The sequence below is a fragment of the Lepisosteus platostomus genome, chromosome 11 (genome assembly GCF_059453375.1).
Source record: "Lepisosteus platostomus isolate fLepPlt1 chromosome 11, fLepPlt1.hap1, whole genome shotgun sequence".
In the NCBI taxonomy this organism is placed as follows: domain Eukaryota; kingdom Metazoa; phylum Chordata; class Actinopteri; order Semionotiformes; family Lepisosteidae; genus Lepisosteus; species Lepisosteus platostomus.
The window spans coordinates 24,420,812-24,447,980 of NC_142621.1; the positions used below are offsets into that span (position 1 = coordinate 24,420,812).

Consider the following 27,169-nt stretch of genomic DNA (forward strand, 5'->3'; position numbering starts at 1 on the left):
AAGAAAATAGCCAAAGTGAGCTTTGTCAAAACAGTACAACAACACATTTTTTTGTTTAGTTGTAAAATGACATAACGTAAGTTTTTGTCAGGTAATGCAGTAATATACTTTGTAAGCAATGGAAATGGGGTAATAAGCTAGTTAAAGCCTTTTAAATACCCCCTTTATTAGAGCAACCCATTGTATAGTGAAGAACGCATTTGGTTCATGTCATTGAGGTGCTAATGTGTTTCTGATTCTTTTATTCTTATTTTCCATTGTACCTCAATGGAATTCTATAAATGGAAGTGGTGGTGTGATCCATATGTATGAATTGATGCCCACAATGTTTTTAAAATTATTTCAATAAACTTCCTTGTATCCAATAATCATGCATCTGGAACCTACAAGCAACTGGAAAAATGTCAAATAATTACATTTAAATAAATAAAAAATAACATTAAAATAAAGATATAAAACTTGTTGGAGATAGTGTAAGTTTGAATCCCGCACGCATCGCAGTATTTTGCTTTCTTCCCACCAGTGAACGTTCCCCCATTCGTTCTGTTGTGTTTATGGTTTTAAATTTCATGTTAGGTGCTAAAATTAAAAGTGAATTTATACTTTAGTATCCAGGTTTACGTTATCTTTATCCTATTGTTACTGAAGCTTCTTTGGCATAGTGAGTACCATATTTTTATTTTTATCATATTTACATTACATTAATTTCAGTTTTGTATCATTGTGGTGTTGTCCTATCCCTTTTACTTTAGGCAAGATGTTACTGTGTATCAATTTGCTTTTATCTCATTTATTCAAAAAAATCTCCAGAACCCCTTCCCCCAGTTTCTTCTGGACATGAAAGAATAATGACCATAAATTATATAATATATATTTATTCTGCAATTTGTTTTGGCTAAATAGATAATCAGATCAAATCAATAAATTGTTAAAACTGAATGTGGAAAAATAATTTTTCATCGTATTTGTATGGGGTCTGTGTCGTAATAAGTCTTTAAAGAATACACTGGCATAATGCTTAAGGCAATATATTACTTGCCCTTTCTTAAAGTTTTTTTCTGAGGTGCTGCAAAGTCAATTGAGATGAACAGTGGTGAACTGATGTCAACAGAGACCCAAATCATTTGTCCTTAAACAGGCATGTGGGGCTACACAGATACTCCCTCCCCAGAATTGATTTGCTAGTGTCACTCAACCCTTTGCCCAGAGAGATCATCCAACAGCCGGGTGAGAAAGTACTTTAGCCCCAGGCTTAATCAATCCAGAGGCCCCTGACAGTTGTTTACGAACTAGCAGTAGCTGTGTGATGTATGAACTTAGCTGGTAGTCTGTTAGGGAGTACAGATGAAATCATTCTACTTTTTCAAAAATTTGAACAACGCCAGAAAAAAAATTGCTTGGTGATGGTTCTTCTTTACTGTACTGTGTAAACCTAATATTCTCTCAGTGGAACAGCACTGCCCTTTCCATTTAACATTTCCTTTAAGGAAAGAGTATAGTTTCAAGTCACTATTTTATTGTAGTTTCTCTCGCTGTTGTAATAGTGATAAAATGATGCTAATTCATGTGCTAAAATCAAAAGAAAAAATTACTTACAGTGCGTGCGTATTTGCATATTATTATTATTTGCATAACAGTATTTTAACTGCTTGTCTAAAACAACGTGTTAGTGGTTTGTTAACATAATAAAGTTAGATTTGTATGCACGTTTGATATAATGTGCTTATTTGGATAGCAAATTAGGGCAAAGCTGATCAGTGAAACCAGTCAGGCACATGTGACTGCAGCCCAGCTGACTGATATGTGGTCGATTGTGACCCTGTATGCTAAATGTCATAAAAATGTGTAATTGAGGACTTGCTAGAAAATCTAATCTGTTAAATGTTTTCTCCAGTGATATCCCAGCAGTCAACAATCTGACAGATCTGTATTGTAAAAATGAAACAGAAGAAAGGTTTCATGTGTAGATTAAAATTTTCCATACGAGCTGAGCATCAAACAACCTGTTTAATTAATCGATTGATTGATATCTTACATAGTTTTTAAGTTCTTTCCAAGACCGTCAATGACAGTTGACTGAACAGTGCAGGGATCTGCTGACATTGATATGAAATTTGGTGTCAGAAGCACTCCCATTGTGCCGTGTTTTCATTTTTGTGTTCAGGACTGTCTCTGGCAAGCAAATGTTTCTGGACTGCATTACAGCTTATACAGTAGTTTTTTTTGTTTAAAAATATTGAAAAATGATGTTTGAATAACAACGTAACACTTCCAGCTTTTTAGGTCTACCTCAAACATCTAGTCTAAATGTGAAAATGAAGAAACACAATAAAACATAGTGTGTCTTTTTTTTTAAATCTTTTCAAGTTGTAATAAAATCAAAGGAAAAAAAATAGTAATGTGCATCAGTGGTCTTGGAAGCGTTCTGCTGAATTACCTGCTCTATTAAATATAATAGATTACCTGTCCTGTTCCAGAAGCCATGGAAGGTGAAGGGCAAAGTATTTATGCCTAGTGTGATATCATCCATTGATGTTGTCATCACATACATTTGTGTGCTAGAAACATCTCAGCTTTGTTGAATTAGCATTTTCACTTTTGATGGACCTTCTTTACATAAGTTACTTTAAGAAGTTCCATTAAGACTTGAGTGTGTGTTAAATGGTGCAGAACATACCATTCTGTCGTTCCAATGGCTTTTTTTAATATGCCCATTTTAATGTTTTCTTAAATTAAGTTAAATTTAAAATGTTGAAAACATTTTAAAGGGTCTCCAGTGCTTAAAATGAACAACTAAAATAAAACCTTTTGCAGAAAGTATTGGATGTATCTTTTCACTGTCTTTAGATGAAAGAAATTGCTAGATTTCCATACTGCTTGTTAGAATATGTTGCAAGACCCTTTTTTAGAATTGAAATAAACTCAAGACAGTCCCCACCACTGTTCTTTATAGACATAGGAAGCAACTAATGGGTGGATTGAACTCAGCATCACAGCCCAGTCTAAAAAGGGTTCAGGTAATCAGTTTAAGCAATGTGCACTTCAACTTTAAAAAGTACAAACAGTGTCATCCATGACAGCCAAAGACTTAAGGTAATTAGCAGGAATAGCACAAGAGAAGCAGGCAGTGTTTTCAAGTGCCAATCTTACAAAACAAATTAGAGTACGAAAGGAGTAATGACATTTTTTTCCAAGGCACCAGACTGTGAACAGAGATTCATTAAGGAACCACGGCACTGTAAACATAAATGGTCTCGGCTTCAGCCAAGACAGCAAGTTGCCACTAACAACAGCGATTATTGACGGTGCATGTAATGCAGCGGTGCTCTTTCAAACAATGCAGAAATCTGTAGCCACGTCGGTTTGCGCTCTTCTGCTGCTCTTTGCCAAAGATGCCTCTGTATGAGTAAGGTCCACTGATGAAGTGAATTTTAACTTGACAAATGAAAGCCAGTGCACCTGTTACAGCGCAAGTTCTTTTTGCTTCTTCTTCAAATAATTCTCCCCTAGCTCAGGGACTTATTGCTTGACATTTTATAGCTTGGGAAAAAAAGCTCTTTTCAAAATCATTTGTTCAGAGAGGAGAAAATGGAGCAAAATAGTTCATTTTACCCTAAGCACTGCTATTTGGCAGTGTTCACATTTGCAGAGCACAAAGCCACAGTATTGATTTTTTGCTCGCTCAGCCTCCTGCCAGTTCTTTCTTCGATTGTCAGGGCTGTAAGATGGATTAAATTACACTTCATGTTGTTGAGATGCTTGTCTTTTTCTTCACTGATAGAAGAAGATTGCAAATAAACCAGAAGATACCAATGATAGAGTTAGTTGTTATTGTAGAACACTAACCACTCTCATTTCTGAAACACGTTTATTTGTTTTAAATAACTGAATGACTTCTAAAAAAATAAAAATGGCTAGAACCATTAAGGGTCTCAACATAAACTTATATTTGGAGTACTGGACATCATGTGGAGGAATTTGTAAGGAATATAAGTACGAAAATATTTTTTTATGCCTGATATAAGGATGCCCTCTACTATATTCTCACGGTACAGTCAAATCAGTATTTGTTTCTAAATGTCATCATTTCTATGTACTTTGATCAAGTTAGCAGCATTACATTTTTTGTGTAGTTGGAGTTTTAGCCATGACATTTCATGGCTATGTGCTATTAATCCCATGATACATTCAAGTCAGTTTTTAGTGAAGGTCAGTATATGGTTTAAGGGGCTTTTTTGAAGTCCCATTTTAGTAGAAGCCATAGTTGTTGGATGTGTGCAAGCATTTGATGATATAGATAATATTTAATTAAAAAGGAGTATATTTGCTCACAATCTTTACCTAAGAGACATTCAAGTCTGGAAAAATAAAAGCTGTACTCCCTTCATGTCACAAGCTTTAGTTTTTCCTGTTGTTCTGATATACGGTCCTCTTTTCTTCCTAGCTTTCAGCCGAGCTGCTCTGCCATTTGGTTTGGTACGGAGAGAACTGTCTTGTGAGGGCTATCCAATCGATCTGCGCTGTCCAGGAAGTGATGTCATCATGATTGAGAGTGCTAACTATGGCCGGACAGATGACAAGATCTGTGATGCAGATCCCTTTCAGATGGAAAATATTAACTGCTACCTCCCTGATGCTTACAAAATCATGTCTCAAAGGTAAGCCATCTTCCAAGCGTAATATGATTGTAATAATTATCTCATGTTTTAAATTTGTTTTTTTTTTGTTTGATTAGTGTGATGTGCTGTGAAGATTCCAGAGGGTCGTAATGTTTTTTTCTTTATAATTATTTGAGACAAAATATTTTTTCTAAAATTGCATTAATAAATTAATGAAAATATATTACAAAAATTACATTATATTAAAATTCATTTACTGATTCAAAAACAAAGAGTTGTTGCTAGGTATTACTTAGTTACATTTCAAGATACATTTGGAACTGAATTAAAATAGCCATTTTTACAATTTAAATTCATATTATGGGAAACCTGAATTTTTGGGGGGTTAGCATTCACAACACCACTTTGAGGTCTGAGGTCAGTAGATTAGTCTGGGGCAATATTGTGGGATGTTTCATTCTCTTTTTTGGCCTAGTGTCTTCTAGTGCATTACAGTTCTGTCCACTGTTCATTCTGCATGCCAATTGGAAAGTGGTCATCACTCATTTTGAAAGGTTGCTTCCTGAAAAGTTGCTTACTTATTTAGAAAATTCCTTAATTCCCTAGGTGTTAATTCATTAATTAAGCTTGCAATATTTATATATAACTGCTTCATTTTCACACTGCATCCTAATTCAAATATACTGGATATAAAATTTTGGTACATTCCATGAATTTGCTGGGTACAGACTAGTATAAGATGGTATTTGTGATACGTTACTAAAACTGTGGGGTAAACACAAAGGGGGTTGTGCAAATATCTTCATCACAGATTTAAAATATTTGCCCTTTCCTTTTCCTGTAAATGGAAACAGTAAGATAGATAAGACTGTTATGTTATTAATATATAAACCAGCTTCCAAATTTAAATGGTCTGATGTAGAAAAGCAGAAACTTGTCGAAAATGTAATGCAACAGAAACCTCAATTTAAGAAGTTTAAAATCTGTATTAATGTAAAAAGGTGAAGTAATGGATTTTATGTTTTCCTTGTTTTACTGTGATTAATTAAAAGGTAATCACAAAATTTTTCAATTCTCATCATGTTCCTATAGTTGGCATTAATATAAAAAATATTAGTTTAGAATAAATGTATATTTAAAAGCTTTTTGTATATTTTTTAAATAGGTAATTGTGACCTTTAAATACATAACAGCAGTTCCCTACTGTGCATTTCAGTGTGTTATAAGTGGGTTTAGCCTGACACTTTTTTTTGGAAAGGGCTGTAAATGTAACAAGATTTTTCATCTTTTTTTTTTTTTAAAGAAAACTTGTTTTGTGCTTTCTTAATCCTAAAATGGACATCCCTTCCCTTAAGTAGAGAAAACAATGTGAGCTTCATGCATATTAAGCATTGGCCCCTTGCGTGGGGTACAACAAAGATTGTAACTTAGCTGAATTAATGCCATTTAACCTTTTACCATAAACTGTTTTAGTTGTAGTACAGCTGGAAGTTCATACTGGGTCTGTTTCATTCTGGATTCTTTCCAGTTAGATGAGTAGGTCGTCAATCTACAATGCTTTGCCACTTAAGCTCCTAATAAGTATGTATGTATTCCAGTATATTATCAGCATAAAAGGGCCCTTTGTAAGAGTATGCTTCACAAAGGAATTAACTGTAACACTGTACTTAGATAATTGTTGAGTTTTCACACAGTCATGGATAAGCAAAGTGTCTCATTTGAGACCAAGCCCCTGAATTGAGAATTGTATGCTTCCTGGCAAAACAAAGAAATCAGATGATATGAGGCTGTCAGCAACTCTTGCTTTCTGTCTGGGGAAATAAGAAATAATGAAATAAAAACTGCAGAGCAGCAACATTAGATGTATTCAAGGGGTTATTGTCAACTCTTATTTGATAAAGCCAGACAGCTGACTTGCTCTCACTGTCCTAAGGTTTCCATATCCTAATGTTGCCCCAAGTGTGACCCTGAACATTTGATGTACTAGGTTAAAAAAAAAAAGTCCTGTTTTATCAGTATAACTTTTAAAACTAGTGGGTAAAGAGAGTTAGTGCTGATATTTATTCACTGAAGAGATTAAGGATTTCATTTTTGTAAAAGAGCCAAATGTAGTTATAGTAGTACTATATATATTATGTTATATATTGTAGTTTAGGCTGTTAAAAGTCCAGCCTTAGTTACTGATGGATTTCACTATTATTATTTTAAATCTTTAGCCTGGTCCTAGGCAACACATTTAATTTTAAACTACTTTTATATTCAAGTAATAGGTTATTTCATGCTGAAAAAAAGAAGAAAGAAAACACAACGTTTCGGCCGTTCGGCGTGTGCCTCACACCTGAAGAAGGCTCCACGGCCGAAACGTTGTGTTTTCTTTCTTCTTTTTTTCAGCATGGAATAAACCTATTTCTTGTTCCTTTGCAGTGTAAGTATGCTGACACAGCTACCCACCTGAACTACTTTTGTATTCTATGAGTACATTTTGGATAACAGAGCATTGTTACAGTGATTTGTGTTTTTTAGTTAGTTCACGTACAGAATAAACATACGTTTACTGCGTATAAGCCAAAATATGTATAGGGATAAATTAAAAGACTACTTTTAAAAGACAGAATGATTGAAACAGAAGTGGGATCATGAAAAGAAAAGCACTTGGCACTTGTAAAAGCAACCTAATAAATATTTCCTGAATGATGAATGAATGTGATTTTTAACTGTCTCGTTTAAATTGTCATACTTGATTTATTTTAACAGTACATCAAAATTGATTGTCTCATTTCTATATAACACAAAGAAGAACATCTGAAAGTTTTATATATAATGGTATGAATGTTGACTTGCACCTTTGATAATTTGTTTACCAATGTTAAGTGAAAATACTTTCTATATTATTATTATTATTATTATTATTATTATTATTGATGATTGTGTGTTTATATTGAAAATAGTGAAAATGAAAAAGAATAAAATTTGGTTCAAGCTATATTCAACAGATTGTCACATCTTTTGTCAAATCAATGGGAATAAATAAGAATAGTTTCCTTTTATAAAGGGAAGGAGGGTGAAAGACATTTCAATCCGAAAGCCTAATTTGAGCGGAAAGATTATCTTAAAACCACCGTGTTCTTATTGATTCATGTTCAAACTGTATCAAGTATAAAAGGACAATAATGAGTTTATACACCTTGGTGGAATTGCATCTCGTCCCTCTGCAATGTATCAGCCAAAGAGCACTGAGAATGTGGACAGCTTAATGCTTTTGAATTACAGGGTCCGTCTGACTCGACATGATCCAGTAACGTTTACTGTGCTTGCTGTATGTTGTTACATGAGGATCAGCCTGCTTCATTAGGTCTGCATCAAGTGCCACCTTCTAAAGCATCTAAAAAACAACAAGCATACGGACAGCCTTCAGCTTAGCTTCATTGAGATTTCCTTCATCTTTGGCTGATTTCTGACTCTTTGCCTCCTGCTATAATTTGATTCATGCTAATAAAAGCACTATAATCCTGGCGTGGAAAAGGTATGATGACTGTACTACAGACTTAATACAGCCATTTTCCCTGTCTTTATCAAAGAATTGGAATATGTACCAGTTTAATTACTTTGTCACCTTCTTGTCAACTGTATATCAGAGCTGCTGTAATTACATTTCAGAGCATAGACACAAGTGCACTTTTATGTAAATTTAATTTTTATGCAATATTTCTCCCTGTTAATTTTTCATAATAAAGTTCAACCTATCTGTTGTTTTTAAGCTACTTAGTATATTTATCCATGTGATGTGTACATCCACCATATGTCTGCCTACCATTCTAAATTAAACCTGAATTGGGCTACTGCTGTAGGCAGAATATAAAATTAAAATTTGAAGTTTCTTATTCAAATATAATTTAAATATTCATCAAAGAAAAGCAATGCTCAAAACTGACGGAGGCTATTAACATCAAAAAATATAATTAAGTGCACTGGGTATCGGAATGCACAGTTGGTCAAATAGCCAAGTGGTCTAATTGCTTCAGAGTCCAACAACAGATAGTTTTGTTTTATGCAATATCTCTGGAACTAAGTAGACATTGAAATGGTTTCCTGTGTGGTACAATTAAATATTGCTTGAAGAACAGACTTTATAGGGTAGGTATGTCATTGGTTAACAATGTTGAATAAGACCGTGATCTGCTGTTAGTTGTTGTCAGTTGCCAAGGAACAATATTTGATTTAAAGGAAAAATAAACTTGAGAAAATAGTATGCAAAAGTTGTTTAATATTATTTGATATTTATGGACTGCTGCTTCAGTCTTTTTGATCTGTTACTGACTTTATCAGCTTCATTAAATGGTCTTTCCCATGAATAGTTTCTTGATTTGTTTGTGATAATTGATGTAATAATTAGGATTCACTGGCTGTAGAAGGTTTTTTTCTTCTTCTTTGTAGCAGATTGTACATACTCCCAGGTCTAAAGAAAATAGCCGTAGGACCACTACAGCTCTGAGTTTTCAGCTGTAAGCAATTAGTCTTCTGCAATGGGTGATAATCTGTAAAGGAAATTTATCAAAAGGAACCTACCTAATGTTTGCATAAGAGCAGATGTGTAACGGTATTCCTGAGAAACGTCTTGCCAAAACTCACGGGGTCAGTAAAAGAAGAGAAATAGAACAAAGAGTATAGGCAGAAAGAATAATTTATCACAGAACTTTGACCAGTTAACATTATAAGATTGCTAATGTATTTTCATAAGGGCCTGTATCTCTAATAATATGCAGAGGAACAAGTAATAGGTTTATTCCATGCTGAAAAGAGGAGAGAGAAAACGTAACGTTTGGGCGGTGAGGCCTTCTTAAGGTGTGACACCGAAATTTTGTGTTTTTTTTCTTCTCTTTTCAGCATGGAATAAACCTATTACTTGTTCCTTTGCAGACTATGCATGCTGACGTAGCTACCACCTGAACTACTTCTCTAATAATATGTTTATTTTATTGAGTTAGTTGTAGTGGAACAATTTAAATAGTCAAAATCAGAACCACTGACATGTATTTTTCGCCATTTTCATTTGACTAATAAGGTTAACTCTGGTTACTCAATGCAATCACATCACATGTCTACAGATACCAATAGGGAGCAAGATCAATGCATGAAAGCCTGAAATTTCCTAAAGCAGCTTGCTCAAATGTAGAACAGTAATTTTAACATCTGTTTGACAATATCTAGGAGGTTTGGGTAAAGAATGCTAAAAATAATCTATGTCTATGAACAGCCATGGCACTAAATGTATTGGGGGGAAAAAGTGGATTTCCAGCCCTGAATTCTCATTAATTGCAAGGCTCAGTATATATATATTGGTGTGTTTATTTGTATACTAAAGGATGGTTTTGCTAAATTGCAGTTGAAAGGTAAAGCGTTTTCTCAGTCTTTGGTAGTGAATAATATATTATGCTTACACTACTTATATCAGTGACAGAAGTGCGTGCAAAGCTCTCTTAAGGGTTCTATTGTTGCCGCTTCACGGCACACAGCCTTGTACTTTCAGGCTCTACATATGGTGCTAGTAGATATTTAAAGCCCTTCAGATTAACATTTTATAGGTCATGATTAACTCAGTCTCTAAAACAAGGCAGAGACTTGAATTTAATAACTGTTTACGAATAAAACGCACTGAGATTTGGTTTGCTTCAGTCACCACACACAAAAACCATTTCGATGCTGATAAATAATTAACTGCAGCCATCGGTTAAAGGTTCTTTCCGACTTCTTAGGGATTTACATGAATATCTCGTTGCAGCTAGACTCAAATTGAACAGGGAATCAATACCCACTTCTGTAGGGGTTTCTTACCAGATAGTAATTCTGCATCCTTGAGTGCAAAAAGCAGTTTTTTATCTTTAAAAAAGCCTCTGAATTGAATAACAATATTTTTGGTAATGAAAAAAGAAGTTGTTGTCTAGTGTCTTCTGACAATATCCTTTTTAAAGGAACAACTAGAGGTCAATTTCACACAGTATTTTCAGCATGGAACTAAAACAAACTTGTTCCTCTACAACTCTCCACATAATCTTTGTTGGGTTTTCTTTTGCCCAAAACAACACCTACATGTAATAATATACATAGAAGAATTGTTATGCTTCCAAGTGTGGATGCCTAGTGACAGTAGTTTTTTTCCGCCTATATTTCTAACTGATGCTGCTAGCTGTCACACACCGTGTAGCTGTAGCTGATCTGCTCCAAACATGGCGTGTATACACAAAACTAACTTGTACTGTGGTGATGCATCAACCAAGATGGCAGTGTGACTCTTGTTTTTGAAAATGCTTTTCAAAATCGTCTTCCTTGCGACCACTGCTCTGTTTGAATTGCAGCTTGGCAGCAGTGGCAGCGATTGAATTAGGACTGCTTTGTGAGATAGTTGTTAGGAAAATCTAGTTTTAGATTCCAGTTAAAGCACTGTTTTCATACTTTCACTCAAAATTGTTCCAGTAAAATGCCCTTCTGCATAAGTGGGTACTCACCATGATGTCTTTGTAAATGAGTATTTTTCCAACTGATTGCCAGTTTGTTTCCAAACAAACTCAAACTGCCTGAGTTCACAAAACACTGTAGGTATTAACTCAGCATTTCTCAGGCATTATCCCTGGTGCAGAAGCATTTTAAAATGGTGGTTCTGCGTAAGATAATGGCAGAATCAAAACTGATCAAAATGCCACAAACACATCATACTACGACTGTTCAAAAATTGTTTTGCCAATTAAGTCCAGACGCCATGTGTCATTGAAAGCAAACATGCTCATAATGTGTGACCCATGCTGTCTAACTGCCATTGGTCATATGCACCACTGTATTCTAAGAAGTAAACTTAATATGGTTGAAGGTTTTGAAATCTTGTTATAATGCAGACATAGCAGTACTCTGACTATTCATCTAAATTTCCCTTAAATCAATTCTATTTGATTTTTTTCTTTTAATTTTTCAAAAGACAAAGCTTTGGAAGTATTCATTTTCATGTACTCAACATGTCATCCCTGAAGCTGAATGTTACTGTGATAAAATTCTAAAATTAAGTAATGCAAAAAGGGCCAGTGAGGTGAGTAGCTTAAATTCAGTAAAAATGCAAGAAGTAGAAGTTTCACCAAGCAAAACCCTCATTTCATTTTTTCTCACACAAACACATCAAACTGTCAGTTTATAATTTGAATGAAAGGGTTACTCTGGATAAACCTGAAGAAAATATACACATCTGTTCCAGAATAAAATGATGCATTAGCTAAAATTTTAGTTTTTTTCGAACATAATAACAGTTTAGAAATCACATTCTTAAACTTTCCTTCCCCAAATATTATATAAAATGTTGCAATGAATATTATTAATAAATCATTGGACCTTGGTGTAGTTAGGTATAGTATGTCATGGAGAGGTTTTCACTCAGTTAATTCAGCTGCTGGTAAGATTCTAGGTCACATGCTGTAGTCAAGGGAGGTCAGGTACTCCATTCACGTAACTATAAAAAAAAATAATAGAACAGAAACAGTAGGCTAGTTTGTTGATTTTAACTGATATGCTTTATGTTAATCTGTCTAGCATCAGAGTAGTGTTGCCCATTCATATCTACCAGTTTGTATCCTTTGATATTTCTGCACTTGCTTTAAATGTAAAAAAATGCAACCTTAAACCTGGATTTTGATATTGCTTTTTTATTGTACGACGTCACAATTACAGTGCATCACAGTTCTGTGTCAATGATAGTTTTAATTCCCCTTGCAGAGCATTAAGTAACATTAAACTCATATGTCATTTATGTCACCCATTACTAATTCTCAGCAGCATGTTAATTAAGGTGTAAATTGCTTTGTTGGAAAACCAGACAGCTAAATATGTATAATGTTTCAGGGGCCCAACTAATGACAGCTGAACAAAAATGAGTCCTTTTAGGATGTAAAGACATTTTACTGTTTTCTTAGTTGCAAGAATTGTTTGTATGCATTATTTCTTGTGACTTGGTATCAATTTCTTAACTTAAGATTTTAGAAAAAAATATGTAAAACGTTGTAAGTTTTCTAAAATGAGTCAGTTGTTCAGTACTGAATACATGTGAAACCCATGTTCCTGTTATCATAAATGCCATCAGTAATGCCTCGTTGATTTCTTATCGGGCACTTCCTGCTGTCAGCCTGATTTCAATAGCAGATTTGCATCAAATCTCCTGCAGTATTAAATTGAGCTAACACCATGATTTTAATTGTGCAGGCATACGAAACTCCTGAAAGGGTAGGCTGCGAGATGGGATTAGATTATGCATCTTTTGCTGTGATTATAAGAAGAATTCAGATTTTGGGAAACAAAGTACTGAAATCAACCATTTCAACAGAAGTCAACAGAACCCTAGGACTCTTTAATTTGTTATGTTTTCTCAAGTCCTCAAGTCCTCTTCCAAAGCACGTGGTAAATTTATCAAGGTTACTGACAACGTTCTAACGTACTATAAAGTATCCCTAGCCAACAAATTATTTTGTTCTTTTTTTTATTTATAGATAAGTTTGATACGTGCAAGAACACATTTGCCAAATTCAAATACTACCATTTTAAGAATGTGTTTTAAAGATTTTTGCATATGCATACATTCATTGGTAGCTGCATACTTCTGAAAAATAGGACAATGTTCATTCAGGATGAGCTAGTCAATTTGTTTGTGATATCACAAAACATATCTCATTAATCATGAAAATGCCATTCCCAACACAAACATTTTTCCTTAAAAGAGAAGGGCAGTTTTAATCAGGTTGTATTTCAGTTACCTTCTAACAGCATATGGTTTATTTTTTTCCTAATCGGTAATAAAGATGAAAATGCACAATTTATTCTTTGAAGATAAGTTCATAAAACATTTTTTGAGTAAAAAGGTTTATGTATATGTTTTATGGGCAGACTGTAGTTTATTGAAGCAAGATATGATTTAGGGATTTAGGTATCCAAACTAATTCTGTTTTTTTGCTTTCATTTGTTCGTGAGACTTTCAGAGCTTACAAATGAGCCATCGTGACTCTATGTATTCAAAAGATTCTGAGAAAGAGCTCTTGTGATGGAAAATCCTAGGGAACCAAATTATTCTTTATTTTTCACCATAAAAATCTTTTTGGATATGGGTTTGCATTACTTGGATTCTCTGAGAGGATAATTAATGTTATGATAAAACAACTTATGAAAAGAAAAAGGCAAAGGGACATTGAATCTACTTATCTCCTGATAAATAAACAAATGAGAGGAACAGCATTTTGATTAAAAAAAAGTTTGCAAAGAGATGAAAAACATCATCAACAAGTGCCATACAGTATACTTCTGCTCTGTGACATTGAACATATTATGAAAAAGTTTAAGATGCAAAATGTAGCGTAAGTTAATTAAAAATAATCTCCATAAATAATTGTCTGTGAAGGTTTTTGATGGACTTAAATAGCGAACATATTTAATATGTTTATATTGTATGTCAACAACATTTTTAATAATATTTCATGTAATGTGTATAATACATAAATCCCAAACCCAAATAAGTTGTATTTAAAAGCAAAAGCAATTAGGAAGGTCTCTAGGCACTATACTCTACATTTGTTAGGATCATTTTAACTCAAAAGGATAACTTTGTTTAAGATAAAGTTAATTTTTTTAAAATAAAAAGTAATAGTGCAGTACTAATAAGACTAACAAATAAAACTCAACTTAAGATTCTGAATTTTCTCTTGCTGTATTTGAAGACCTGTTGGCTTCAAAATACAATACCGTTTGCTTTAAATGGTATTTTTAGTGCTATTTGTGAACTTGTTCAAACAGGACAGTGTAATAGCTTTGCAATATGGGCAGGATTTAAGTTGGCTTCCAGTGGAGTTTGATTACAGTAAATGACATAAAATATGCATAAAATAAATGCCGTTGTAAAATATATGCAGTGAGACAAGTAATAATGTAGAGTCTTATGAAATACAATTGCAAGAAAATTGCTTAGTTTTGCATAGCTTTGATTCTTTGTGAATGGCATTGTGGGTGCAGCTGGAAACATTTGTCATTTCTAACCAGTTGTTTTTCTGTGCCTGTTTCATAAATAAATTTCTTTTGTCATCTGTTTTCACAAAAGGCAGTTTCTAATCCAGTGGATTTCCTTTTCAGCTACCTTCTTTACTCTGTTGAAAATCCAAGAGACACTGTATGTTAAGCATCCAAGGGTGAAACCAAGTGCTTGGTATATATGAATGTGGTTGTGTTTTGTGTCATTGTTGAGAGTATTTTTTGGTTTCTTATTTTAAGATTTTAAAAAGCCAAATCCTTCTTTTCCCCATTTGTGGCCGTTTTTTTTCTCTTTCTAGAACACGCTGCAATCTGTAACATAAACACACCTGCGCTCGTGTGAAGAAAACCATTCCAACTATCAGAAAACAATAGGAGGAAGAATGCTAAGTTGACTTTTCAACTGCTAAGTTATGGAATATTGCATAGAAAATCAAATATTTTATTTGATTATTTTTGGTGCTTGCTTGATTTTTTAAGAAAAAAAGATTAATTGCCTTAAGGTCTGGTCTGAAAATTCTCTAGGCTATTTCAGCTTCTCACTGCTGTCATGATATACTGGCCTTTTCATTTTAATGCAGGGGTATTTGTTCAAGTCAGTAGAGTTTGCATTTTAATCTTCCTTAGAACAGTAGTGAATAATGGCCCTTGGCAGGAGATAATGAAATTTTCTTAATTTATATTTTCAAACTGAAGCCTCAATTGGAAATGGCATCCTGTGGCCTGAAGACATTGCTGTAGTACAAGTTTCATGGGACCACTAGTAATAATGTGATGCTACCATTGACAAGGAATGATGGGACAGTGAAGAAGTAATTTAAAAAAGAAAAAAAGACCTTTATTGTAGCATATCTAATGATCTGCAGAAAATCCCAAATGCTTAGCTTTTTTATTTTTCATTTTTTTTGGTGCTTGACAAGAGAAACAAATGTTATCTTCCCAAAACAGAAGTCACTGTTAAAAATGCACAACAAAGCCATTGATTAAGAACACTTCTTGCTATAGATTACACATATAGTCTTATCTTGACATGATGCACTTTGTAAGCTGTAATTATGACTACCAGAGAGCAGTGAAGGGACCAGATTCAATTCACAGGGCTCCGTATTCGTAACACATTCGACATGTGCCTCCAGATGTAAAACAAAAGTCTGAAAAGGGAGTTGTAAGCATGGTACTGGTCTAGATTAATTTATTTTGTTTTCTTCTTTCCTGGTGTTGCTTTCTTTTCTGTGAACAAAGTGCAAAGCTGCCAACACACTCTCCCAAAACTAGGTCAGCCATAGCATTATAATATCATTCATTATCTCTTGTTGTGAGAAACAGCCGGAGTATTTTGAAAATGTAGTAGAATTAAGGGTTAACACAATTCTACCTCAGCAGTTCAAAGAAAAACATATCTCACTGTGAGTGCATTTTCGAACAACATCAGGTGATTCATTTAAATACACTGAACAATCTTCTCGAGCTCCGACACCTCTGTGAGAATACTCATGTGGGAATATTCCCCCCTAATGGAAGAACTCTGACAAACAAAAACAAACTAAGAGACAGTTTTCTCTAATCAGGCAGTCATCCTGTACACAAGCACAATTTGTAATTAAATCAGGCATGGCTTTTACAATGAAATAATTAATTTACATGTGTAATAATTCTGTTGTAAATTACTGTCTTTGTCTGCAAATGACAAATTTATTGCAGTGTTAAGGTCGTGTAGGTATTTTAAATTGCCTGTCATTGTATTTAACCTTCTTAAATATTAATAACCAGAATGGAAGTTGTTTAAAGTGATTTTATTTTCATTCTGATGGATATCTGTTCTCCACTGCTACAGTCTCATCCACTCTTCAGCTCAGATAAAGTAAGAGTGAAGTGGTTCCAATTTCATCATTTTTCGAGAGAGAATGGGGAGGTACAGTTACTACAACACTAGTGCATGGTGCCCAAGGTCATTCTGAAATATAAAGAATAATTCCCTCAACTACTGAAAGGGCTCAAATTATGCCTCTTGTCGAAACATATTTGACCTCAATGAAGTATATTTGGATCATTAAGTAAAATAGCAACTTCAAACAGTGGAATAGAACAGTTCTGTTGTTCATTAATGTAAAACATTCTTTGTGAATTTGTTATTCCTATCTGTCAGATTGAGTACCTCACTGTTCATCTTTGTCACTTTATTTAAACGGTCCACATCAATATCTCAGATTCACACTTCTAGTTAAAAAGCACTTATCACAATCATTCACTCTGGCCCCTTCTAAAACCCATTGTCTCTCACTTGGAAATTGTTCACAGTTACAGCAATATAGCAGAGTTTTTGTTTGCCACAGTTTTGTTTGGAAATATTGACTAATGTAATATTAATTAAGTGTGTCACTTTATTGATTGTTACAAGTCAAGTGTAGAAAAGAGGCGGCAGTGTATTATTTTAAAGCTGTGTTAACTTTGAAATTAATGTCCAGGTTTAAATTAATTATCTTGCCCTTCTCTCTTTCTCGTTGCAGGTGCAACAATCGAACACAGTGTGTTGTGATTACTGGGTCAGACGTCTTCCCTGACCCCTGTCCGGGGACATATAAATACCTAGAGGTCCAGTATGAATGTGTTCCCTACAGTAAGTATAGAACTTCATTGGAGCCTCTTTTTTATTAGAAGACAGGGAGATTGTGATGTTTGTGCACTGCGTTTCCTCCAGTAAATTGTGCATGCTGGGCACATGGATTCTTTGGAGCTTTAGTGATCCAAACCTTTCGGTAATGTAGCAGAAGATGGATATACAAATGTACATTTTGTCCTTTCTCACTCTGCTTTCATCAAAAAACATGTGAATGACACCTTCTGTAATGTGTATTTTAAAACTCTGCTTAAACATTGCCTGATACATTGTACACTTTCCTTGCTCAACAAACCCTCTATTAAGAGAAAAATGGAAAACTTGTCAAGAGCATTCCTGGATCACTCAGGGTCCTGGATATCCATTTGCTGTCAAAGATTCTTTATATACATTTTTTTAAAATCTGGACAGGAGCCATAGATTGATGCTGACTGTGAGCTTTATCGATTTTTTTTTTCACTCACTTATTTTCTTTGTTAAGATTGGTACTTTATCCCTCTACTGAAGTCCCAAATTTGGTATTCAGGGTGATGGATGGGAAGTTGTACTGATGCCTGGTACCAGCTGCTTACAAATTGTTTTGGCCTATGTTTAGTTTATAGGACAAATCAACCTTAATTTTGATCATGTGCAGGTTGAAAAGCTACCTGCTGTTAGGGTTAGTTTTCTTTCACACAGCTGCCAGTACATTAAAAAAGCACCTTCCTATTACTCCAGCTAATCCTCTTGCTGGCAGGGTTTATTGGTATGTATTTAAAAGGATAATAATGAACCAAGCCATCTCCCTGCAAGCATATTTTCTTGTATATGCAGGAACTTGGCTTCTAGTCTTTTACTGGCTCTTTATTTTCTTCACCCCTGAGTTGGGATGCTTACAGTGTTGTTCATAGAATGAACTCTTTTCTTCTTAGGTTTTAGGTTATACAGTTAAAAGACATTTATATTATGGGCAGAAACCAAAAAACAAAAATGGTTTATGGAGTGGTTTATGTTTAAGTGGGTAGCTGCCTCAGCATGCATAGGCTGCAAAGGAACAAGAACTTGGTTTATTCCAGGCTTGAAAGAGAACACAACGTTTTGGCTCTGGACTCCACAGCCGAAACGTTTTGTTTTCTTTCTTCTCTTTTCAGCATGGAATAAACCTATCACTGGTTTATGTTTAGTTTTAATTTATACAGTGGCTTATGGCCCAGGCAAATGTTTCCACTGTTATTCCTAACTCCTCGATCCTACTTCTGACTCCAAAAAGGTTTTTAAACATAATTTTGTAACAGTGGGGAAAAAAGATTTTCTAAACACTTTATGATCTTGGCTCAAAATATGAATGTGTATCATCACTAATTTTTGGGAATTACAATACATATTAGATGTGAAAAGAATCCATAGTTATGAAGTCCTGTAATGCTACAACTTAAAAGTCGTAAGAGTGTTATTCATAAATGCAATTTCTAATTTATATTTAATTGGCCAACATGTCACCATTAAACCTGTAAATTTGATCAATATTTTTACCTCCTTCCAGCTATGGACAAATGGTTAATTTGTTACTGTGCCAGTCAGCAAAGCCTTTTGGTTTTGGACAAATGTAAAGCCTTAAAATACTCTTGAGCACAATCATGTTTCTGGTGGTGACAAGGTATAAAGTAGTCTCACAACGTACACAAATGCAATTTGGATGTTTCAGAAAACACATCAGTGACATCTGTGTAGTGCTAGCTATTTGATTTTTAAAAATAATTGCACATTTGACTTAGAGAAATGTTTTTATATGAATTACTTTCATTTGGAATGTGGTGCTTTGTCTACTTTTTACTCTGCACACTTTTTTTCTTACCAGTTTAATAGAAGCTTCTAGAACAAAGAGAACATGCATTCAGAATTATTAGAATTTCGTTTTTTTCTTGTGTTGCCACAACTGTAAGTCTATCCTGTTTGTTTGTTTTTTTCTGTATTTGATGGCTTGCAGTTGCAAATTGACTCTATTTGCAAATCAAGCCCTTGACCTCCAAGTTCATTTTTTCATCTGGTTCAGATTCACATTTGCTTGCACACATATGAAATGTTGTATCAGACTTGGAATGTACTAATAAATGCAGTAAATTAAATGAATATAGCAAAAAACTAAATTGAATTTAGGATTAAAAACACTGTAAGAGATATTACCAGTCCATTGCTTATAATTGGTATAAAGCTAACTTTTCTACACATTGCTTAGAAAATATGACATAAATACCATTTCATTCACAAATATAGATATAAACTTAAATTTAAGCTACTGAAAAGCTCTTCTACTCCGTTGTTATCGAGAGGGGCCACAGGCCACTTGGAGCCATCCTTGTCTCCAGGGTAAAGTCAAGATCGATCAAACTCATGCTGTTCAGCTTCCAAACTAAGGAGCTATTACCGAGGCAATTCATGGCAAAGGACGCCCAGAATACCAGGAGAAAAGAATTGACTACAGTTTTGTAGTATATCACCTCAGAAATCCACATATCTTCGTTACTTTTATATAGAACATAAGACATATCTATTATTCTTTTCACTGCCTGGAAGAATTACCTTTACAAAGACTTGAATTTTCGACATACAGCAACAAATTATTTTCTCTTTTGCCAGGAGCACTAAACTGCTTCTTGTTTAGGAGGCTTTGCTCTGAATACATAAGTTGTGTCAGAGAATATCTGCTCTCTGCTCTTACCCCTTGCTTGCTGAAAGTTCTGATATAGTTCAGAAGTTTTGCTACCACCTGCACCCACAAGTCCGCTTGGTCATTTTCAGCTAAATGTGCTTCCTGAGGGTTTCTGAAGGGCTTTTTAAGTGAATCTTAAAAATAAGAAAGAAGCCTAACTATCATCGTTATGATCACCTTTTAAAACAGAACTAAATATTAAATATTTTTTAATTGTGGACAGTCTAGTTTAAGAAAATGTGTTACACATTTCTTGTTTTTTTAGGATTTTGCTATAGTATTCTATAGCATAGATATAGATGGCATGCTAACAAACTTCCTGGTCCAGCAGCTATTTTTTATTTCCATGTATTGTGCCATGTGCCATTGTTCCCTTGGTGCACTTTATATGGACTGGTATTTCCTTCAAAAAAACTAAATGGAAGGCTGCAGCACAGTGTTTGTAACTAAGCGTTAATCAATGCCTATTCAAACAAGAGCCTTTTTTTCTCCCACTTATTTGCTCCTTTAGTTTTGACATTAAATACTCATGTTGACTCATGGTGACATTATTTGCCAATTGAATTCCTGCCCAGCTGTCTATTAAGCTCCAAAATAACAAACCACTTGTGTGTGTTTGAGCTGCTGATTGAGTCTGCCCTGCAGCCACCTTAGGCCAGTGTGAGAAACTCACTAGCTTGGGGCAATGGACTGTTGCCAGTCCACCAGTTAGTACACAGGTATATACATACAGTATGCGAGGTAGGACACCAGACAACTCTCAGTGTAATTAGTGCTGTGCTTCCTTTAAACAAATACTCTTCCTGTCCATGGTCTTCTGTGAGATTTGGGGTCACAAGACACAAATGAATAGTTTGAGTTGGCAACATGAAGAAGCAAACACCATTAACTGTCTTTAAAACAATAATATCATTCTCATTAGATGACAAAATGGCCCTTTTCTTCATATGCTGTCAATGTCTTTTTTAAGGCCTTAACTTAAATAGAACCGAGTTAAAGAGTTTTTAGTTTTGAGGATGGGGAATGGGGAGGGGTTGTTCTTTTGTATGTGTGAATGTTGTTCATTAAATGTTTCACTCTTTTCTTTCCTTGTACAATCTGCAGGAATCAACCAGTGCCTGACACTTTTACTGTACCTCTTGTGTCTAGAAACTGATGACTGCTTTGATACTTAATAATACCTAAGACTCAGGTCAACGGTCTTATGTCTTTCCTTTCCAGATTTTTTTTTCCTTCTCTTTGGCTGCTCCTGATATCTCTGCGGTTTCTTAATTAATTTGTTCTGTGTTTGGTTTCATAGGCTACAAGAATGCAGTTCACTGTTTAACCTGACCTTCCACTGAGCATGCTTAAATGCACTTTACATGTCTGAAAGTAGCGTATGTGGTTCTTTATTCACCATCAGATACACCTGGTGATCCTATGTCACTGAGAGCTTTAGCATAGTATCAAGTTACACTAATATTATACATGCAAAACAGCAGTTCAAAGCAGAAAAAGATTTTGTAAATCTTTGATTGTTTAAAGGACTTAATGGTAAGATGACCTCGATGCACATAGCACTAAGAGTTTTCTCAATGATTTTGAAAATTATTATAATGTTACATTTAATTTTTTCCATAGAAAAAGCAAAAAAGATGCTTATTTGTTTTTAGTATACATTCAGGCTAAAAGAGTTATGTTGTTAGATGTGAGCACAGTAAAGCAGGCCAAAATAGTAGTTTGTGCTTATTTGTCTTATATCCCGACTTTGCTGGAAAAGAAACTTTTCTGTGTAACACACCCAGTCAGTTTCATTTTATTGGAAGTGTTCTCATCACACTCCCAGTGGTTGATGCTATGTCTTGTGTTAGTCTGTGGACACTTATTTTTTCCCCACTTTTTTTTTTCTATACCAAAAGTTCCTCAGCTACCTAAGAAAACAAAATACAGATTTGGGCTTAACTGATTAAATTGCCTGTTTTTTTTTTCTTTTGAGGAGCATCTATCATTGATTTATGACCATTGAATAACCTATGCCTATTTTCTTATTAATGCTTGTATACTGTCTTTACCATCACATTCTTCACTTAGATTTGGCACAGTATCTGAAACACTTATTTTTGAGTTTTGCCTAATAATTTCTTTGAACAGACCTGCTAAATATGTTTTTATTTTTTTACCAGTTGCCTGAATTTATACAGAATACAGATAAGCACCTTCTTTGAAACATACTTCATATAAAAATGCATGATTATGTCAATGTACACAGTTTTGTACATTTAATGTTTTGAATTTGATGTAGATGACACATGAAAAATCCACTTCTTTAGCCAGTCATTCAATGACTATAGTTATTACAGAGCATCTGTAATTATCAGGGATTGGTCTGTAGTAAATACCAGGCGCTTTCGTGGCACATTTTGATGATGTAGCTGTGCTGTGCACAGAGGACCTCTTCTTAGGGCCACTAGCAAGAATACTGTTCAATAGTGTATCTGATTTTAATCGATCTTGCTTTGCGCAAATATGATTTATGTTGCACCCCCATAATAAATTATAATAGCTGTTGCATTTTTTAAGATGAAGCCAATAGTTTATTTTAAATTAAATTATTTTTTAGTTTTTATTACTGTGAAAGTACACACAGCTTTTATTGTGTGAACTGCTTCAAAAATTAAGCATGTTGAAAATGTATTATTCACTTATTTATCTTAGTGTTGAAAATCCACCCCTTCATTACTGAACACTATTACACAAACATTTTGTCTGTATCTCCATGTTGTTTTGAGTAAAATTGGAAACTGATTTAGATATTTTTTTGGATATTGAACATCACATTAGATAGATCAGGGACATTTTTTCCCCCTAATTTTCCCATTAGTACACTTAATAAAATAATGATAGTAGCTAAGGACATACATTTTTAAATGACACAGTTTCCTTGAACATTTGTTTAAATGGGATGAACTGTAATAGTATCGCATGCAAACACATCTTTAATTGTCTTTGATTGTGGCTAATTTAAATCTGAAGTCATGTCACTACATCTCCTCTTATTCAAATAGGCATCACCAAAAGCAATACCTTATTAAATTCCTCAAGCTAACAGATTCCCAACAGGTTAAAACCATTTCTTGACAATCTTCTTTCTTTGTGCACCCAGTTCTGCAACATTATGAAAATGTGACAGAAAAGTATCTGTTGTCTGTTGGCTCCTAGTAATTGTTAACAATAGTTGTGAATGTTTATTCACAAAAAACAATACAGATAATGTGGTTGATTTATGAAAGGTAGAAACGAGATAACAATTGGGAATAATATGTACATTTCATATTAAGCAATACTTGACCTGAAATGGAATCTGGCAGTAAATTAAGCATTCAGTGTAATTTTCCTTACTTTATTTGAATTACCTTTATTGTAATAATTACAAAACATGAACTTATATTTCATTTTTTTATGATGACAGTAAACTGCTTCATTGTTAAAACATTGGTGGGTATATTTATGATGACCTTTAACCTAAAAGACTATAAGCAATTAGTGTTTAAATCGCCTTTATTCCCCTTTTTAACATGCGACAATAAACACATCACAAAGCACAACAGTACAGAATCACAGTTAATTGCAATTTTTTAGATGTCAGTCTTTTATTCAATGCTTTGATAAGGTTGCATGATTAAGATTGTATTAAAGTCTTGCTGACATTTCTTGTGATTGTTTTTGCAATTAATCTAGAAGGCAGTTTTATTTGGTCTTTCTTTTTAAGGATGGAAACTGATAACATGATATTAAAACAATGATAACAAGTCACAGTTATCTAATATCTAATGGGTCACACTGGATAGAAATGTTGACTTACTGTAGCTATTGAATGTTTGGATGCATGTGTGCTCATATTAATGTGCAGTACTCCTATTTTGGAATATTCATAAGTGTAAGTGGGCGGTAAGTGTTAAAAAACATCTTTAAGGAAACTAGATGTTTCTTAAATGATGCACAGGTAGCTTGCAATTAAATAACATTCTTCAGTGCTTTTTATCTCAGGATCATTATAACATCAACTGTTATCTATAGTCCTTTATTTACTCAGAACACTTTATTTAAAGTCAACAGAATAGTATTTTCTTCTCACTGGTCAGCTCTCATGGATTTTGAATTTGGTGACTGTAAACAGACCTACTGTAGTTAAGTGTTAGTACAGTCCTTCACTGTAGTTTCTCTATTCAGGAAAAGGTTCACTTTCCTTAAATATAACACATGCTACCACCATTTTGTGTTACCATTTCTGTTAAAACCTTCACTGTTTTCAGATTCAAAACACGCACTATACTTCTCAACGCTAAAGAAAAAGGTCACACATAATGACTCACAAAAGTAATCTTCTGGAAGTCATTGATGTTCAGTTGTTGAGACATATTCAATTATGCCATCCAGGGTCATTGCTGAATATATCATATATAGACAGCAACATAAATATATATGTAAAATAAGGATACATTATTAATGACAATAATAATAAAAAACAGTGGATGTTTAAAAGTTTAATGTTCTGCTGTTTCAATTTTTGTATATGCATAGAGAGATAAATGAATTGATTGATTAGATGCAGGCAGTATAACTAAATGTATCATTGCCAGAAACAAGGTATTTTTTTTTCATTTTATAATGGATTTATTGTATCTTTGTTAAAGCATGGATTTTTAAGATTTTGTTATGTACAATACATGGGGTTTTCTGCACATATAAACTTTTATAATCTACATATAAAAGTTTTTAGATATTGTGTTTGAGGTGTGTGTGATGTGTGTTCGGTAATCCCAATGGTTTTAAAGGGACAATGCACTGTCGTGGATTGGCTTAACAGCCCTAACCTTTTCTTTAAGAGATGAAAAGCACTTTTGAAATCTTATAATGGCCTGTTGTGTCACCTCCTGTCTATCTTTACCTTACACATTAGCCTAAAGCTTTTAAAAGGTGCCACTTTGTATTGTCCTTTTAAACCTCTGTCTCTTAACCCGACCCTTTTTTCATGCCAGGGTTACCTGCTGTTACTGATGTTCACCTTCTTTCTCTTTTTTTCCCTTCCCAAATTAGGTCTGCCTCTCTTAGTCCTTGTCTCATAACATTTGTTACTGCGTTTGTAACCTTAGAGTTGATAGTTAATTCATGTTAATCTCTTTTTTTTCCTTGCACTCCCTTTTCATTCTCTCTACCAACGCTTAAAATAGAAGTGGAGCAAAAAGGTAAATAACTGACACAATCCAAACCCTAGCTCCTTGTTTTGTGGCATATGGTTGTTAACCTTCCTACCCCCACTCTGGTGTTCTGATCCTAGCAGGCAGTAGAAAAATAGTCCATAATGACTGTGCAGGTCAATAATCTGTAACAGTAGTAAGATTACTAATAATTAAATCTTAAGAAACTTGCAGCTTTAAGAAGGTTGTGGGGTGTAGTCACTGGAGTGCCTAGAGGTTCCTTTTCCATACCCTTGGGTGCTTTCTTGTGTTAGTAGAATCCCATTTTGCCTGGCTTCCAAAACCCTCTCCATAGCATGTCATGGTAACAGGGTTACTTGGCCTTCTGAACTCACTGCTTCAACTGTCTTTTTTTTTCCTTTCCCCTTTACTGCCTTCCACCCCTATCCCTTGTTTTAGAATAAAACTAGTTTCACTTCCTTGAGTAGGTAGCTTACACAAATAAATGTGTACTGTTTTTGACTTTTTAATGTAGTTTATTTTTCAACCATAAATTAAAAAAGACACTTCTCTTATATCTTAATGACAAGAATTAAGGATGCCAGAAAAAAGCTGGCATCAATATCAGTGTTTTGTGAGCAGGTCGTGAATCCTGCTCTTCAAACTTTTTGTTGTTCCTTGCCTATAGTGCTGTTCATTCGCAGAAAGAGAGTTGGTTTGGTCATTTATTTATTTTTTACTTTTTGTTTTATTTCATTCCAAAATTCAATACATATAACCAAAAGGTAATATTCTACGGTTACTGAAGAAAAATGTCCAGAACAAATGTTTTCTAATACAATGACTGTGTTGTTCTTCTCCTGTATGCAATAAACTTCTGAGTTTATCATGTAATTGTAGAGTAACGGCCACAAAAAGTATGCTTTGTCTCCCACTCTTTTCTTGGGCAACCCCTTACCAAGGCAGTGTCAGAAATAGAATCCTAAGTGATCTGTACTGATACCTTCTGTGTTTGTTTGTTTTATGTTGCTTACTTAAATTATTTTCTTCTTTTACTCTCCCCCATTACTAGTTTTTGTTTGTCCTGGGACTCTGAAAGCTGTCGCGGATTCTTCCTTTCTCTTTGAGGCGGAGCAACAAGGAGGCGCTTGGTGCAAAGACCCCCTGCAGGCGGGTGACAAAATTTACTTCATGCCCTGGACTCCTTATCGTACAGACACTTTAATAGAGTACTCTTCACTGGATGACTTCCAGAATGGGCGTCAAACCACCACATACAAGCTCCCCCACCGAGTGGACGGTACTGGATTTGTGGTGTACGATGGCGCTGTGTTTTTCAACAAGGAAAGGACCCGAAACATTGTAAAGTTTGACCTGAGAACTAGGATCAAAAGCGGGGAGGCGATCATCAACAACGCCAACTACCATGACACCTCACCCTACAAGTGGGGTGGGAAAACGGACATTGATCTGGCTGTAGATGAGAACGGCTTGTGGGTGATTTATGCCACGGAGCAGAACAACGGAATGATAGTCATCAGCCAGCTGAACCCTTACACCCTACGCTTTGAGGCTACCTGGGAGACGACGTATGACAAACGGTCTGCTTCCAACGCCTTCATGATCTGTGGGGTTCTGTATGTGGTGCGTTCCACGTATGTAGGGAACGAGAGTGAAGTGAGTAAGAGTCTGATTGATTATGTGTATAACACCAAGCAAAACCGAGGGGAGTTTGTGGATATTCCATTCCCCAACCAATACCGGTACATTGCTGCAGTGGATTACAATCCGAGAGACAATCAGCTTTACGTGTGGAATAATTATTACATATTGAGGTATACCCTGGAATTTGGACCACCTGACCCAGCTCAAGGTAAGATTTTTTCATTCCATTTGCAGGATTTCTTGAGACAAAACACTTGTCTCAGATTTAAGATTTAATGTTAAGTGTATATAGAACTTTTTGGTTTTCCACAAAGTTGAGTGTTCCAGATGCAGATGAGTGTATCAGATATAAAAG

The 27,169-nt window shown here is 34.6% G+C and overlaps 1 protein-coding gene across 19 annotated transcripts in view; it reads left to right on the forward strand.

Moving 5' to 3' along the window:
• The window catches only part of adgrl2a (adhesion G protein-coupled receptor L2a), a 334,526-nt gene that overhangs the window by 266,473 nt on the left and 40,884 nt on the right, over window positions 1-27,169 (forward strand). For 15 of the 19 annotated variants that reach the window (XM_088598895.1, XM_088598896.1, XM_088598905.1 and 12 more), the window contains 4 exons: window positions 4,445-4,658; window positions 17,171-17,280; window positions 25,183-25,197; window positions 26,222-27,022. In XM_088598895.1, coding sequence (XP_088455021.1) covers window positions 4,445-4,658; window positions 17,171-17,280; window positions 25,183-25,197; window positions 26,222-27,022 — 1,140 coding nt within the window. The remainder of the gene's footprint in view (window positions 1-4,444; window positions 4,659-17,170; window positions 17,281-25,182; window positions 25,198-26,221; window positions 27,023-27,169) is intronic. The other 4 variants (XM_088598897.1, XM_088598914.1, XM_088598902.1 and 1 more) reach the window with 1 other exon arrangement.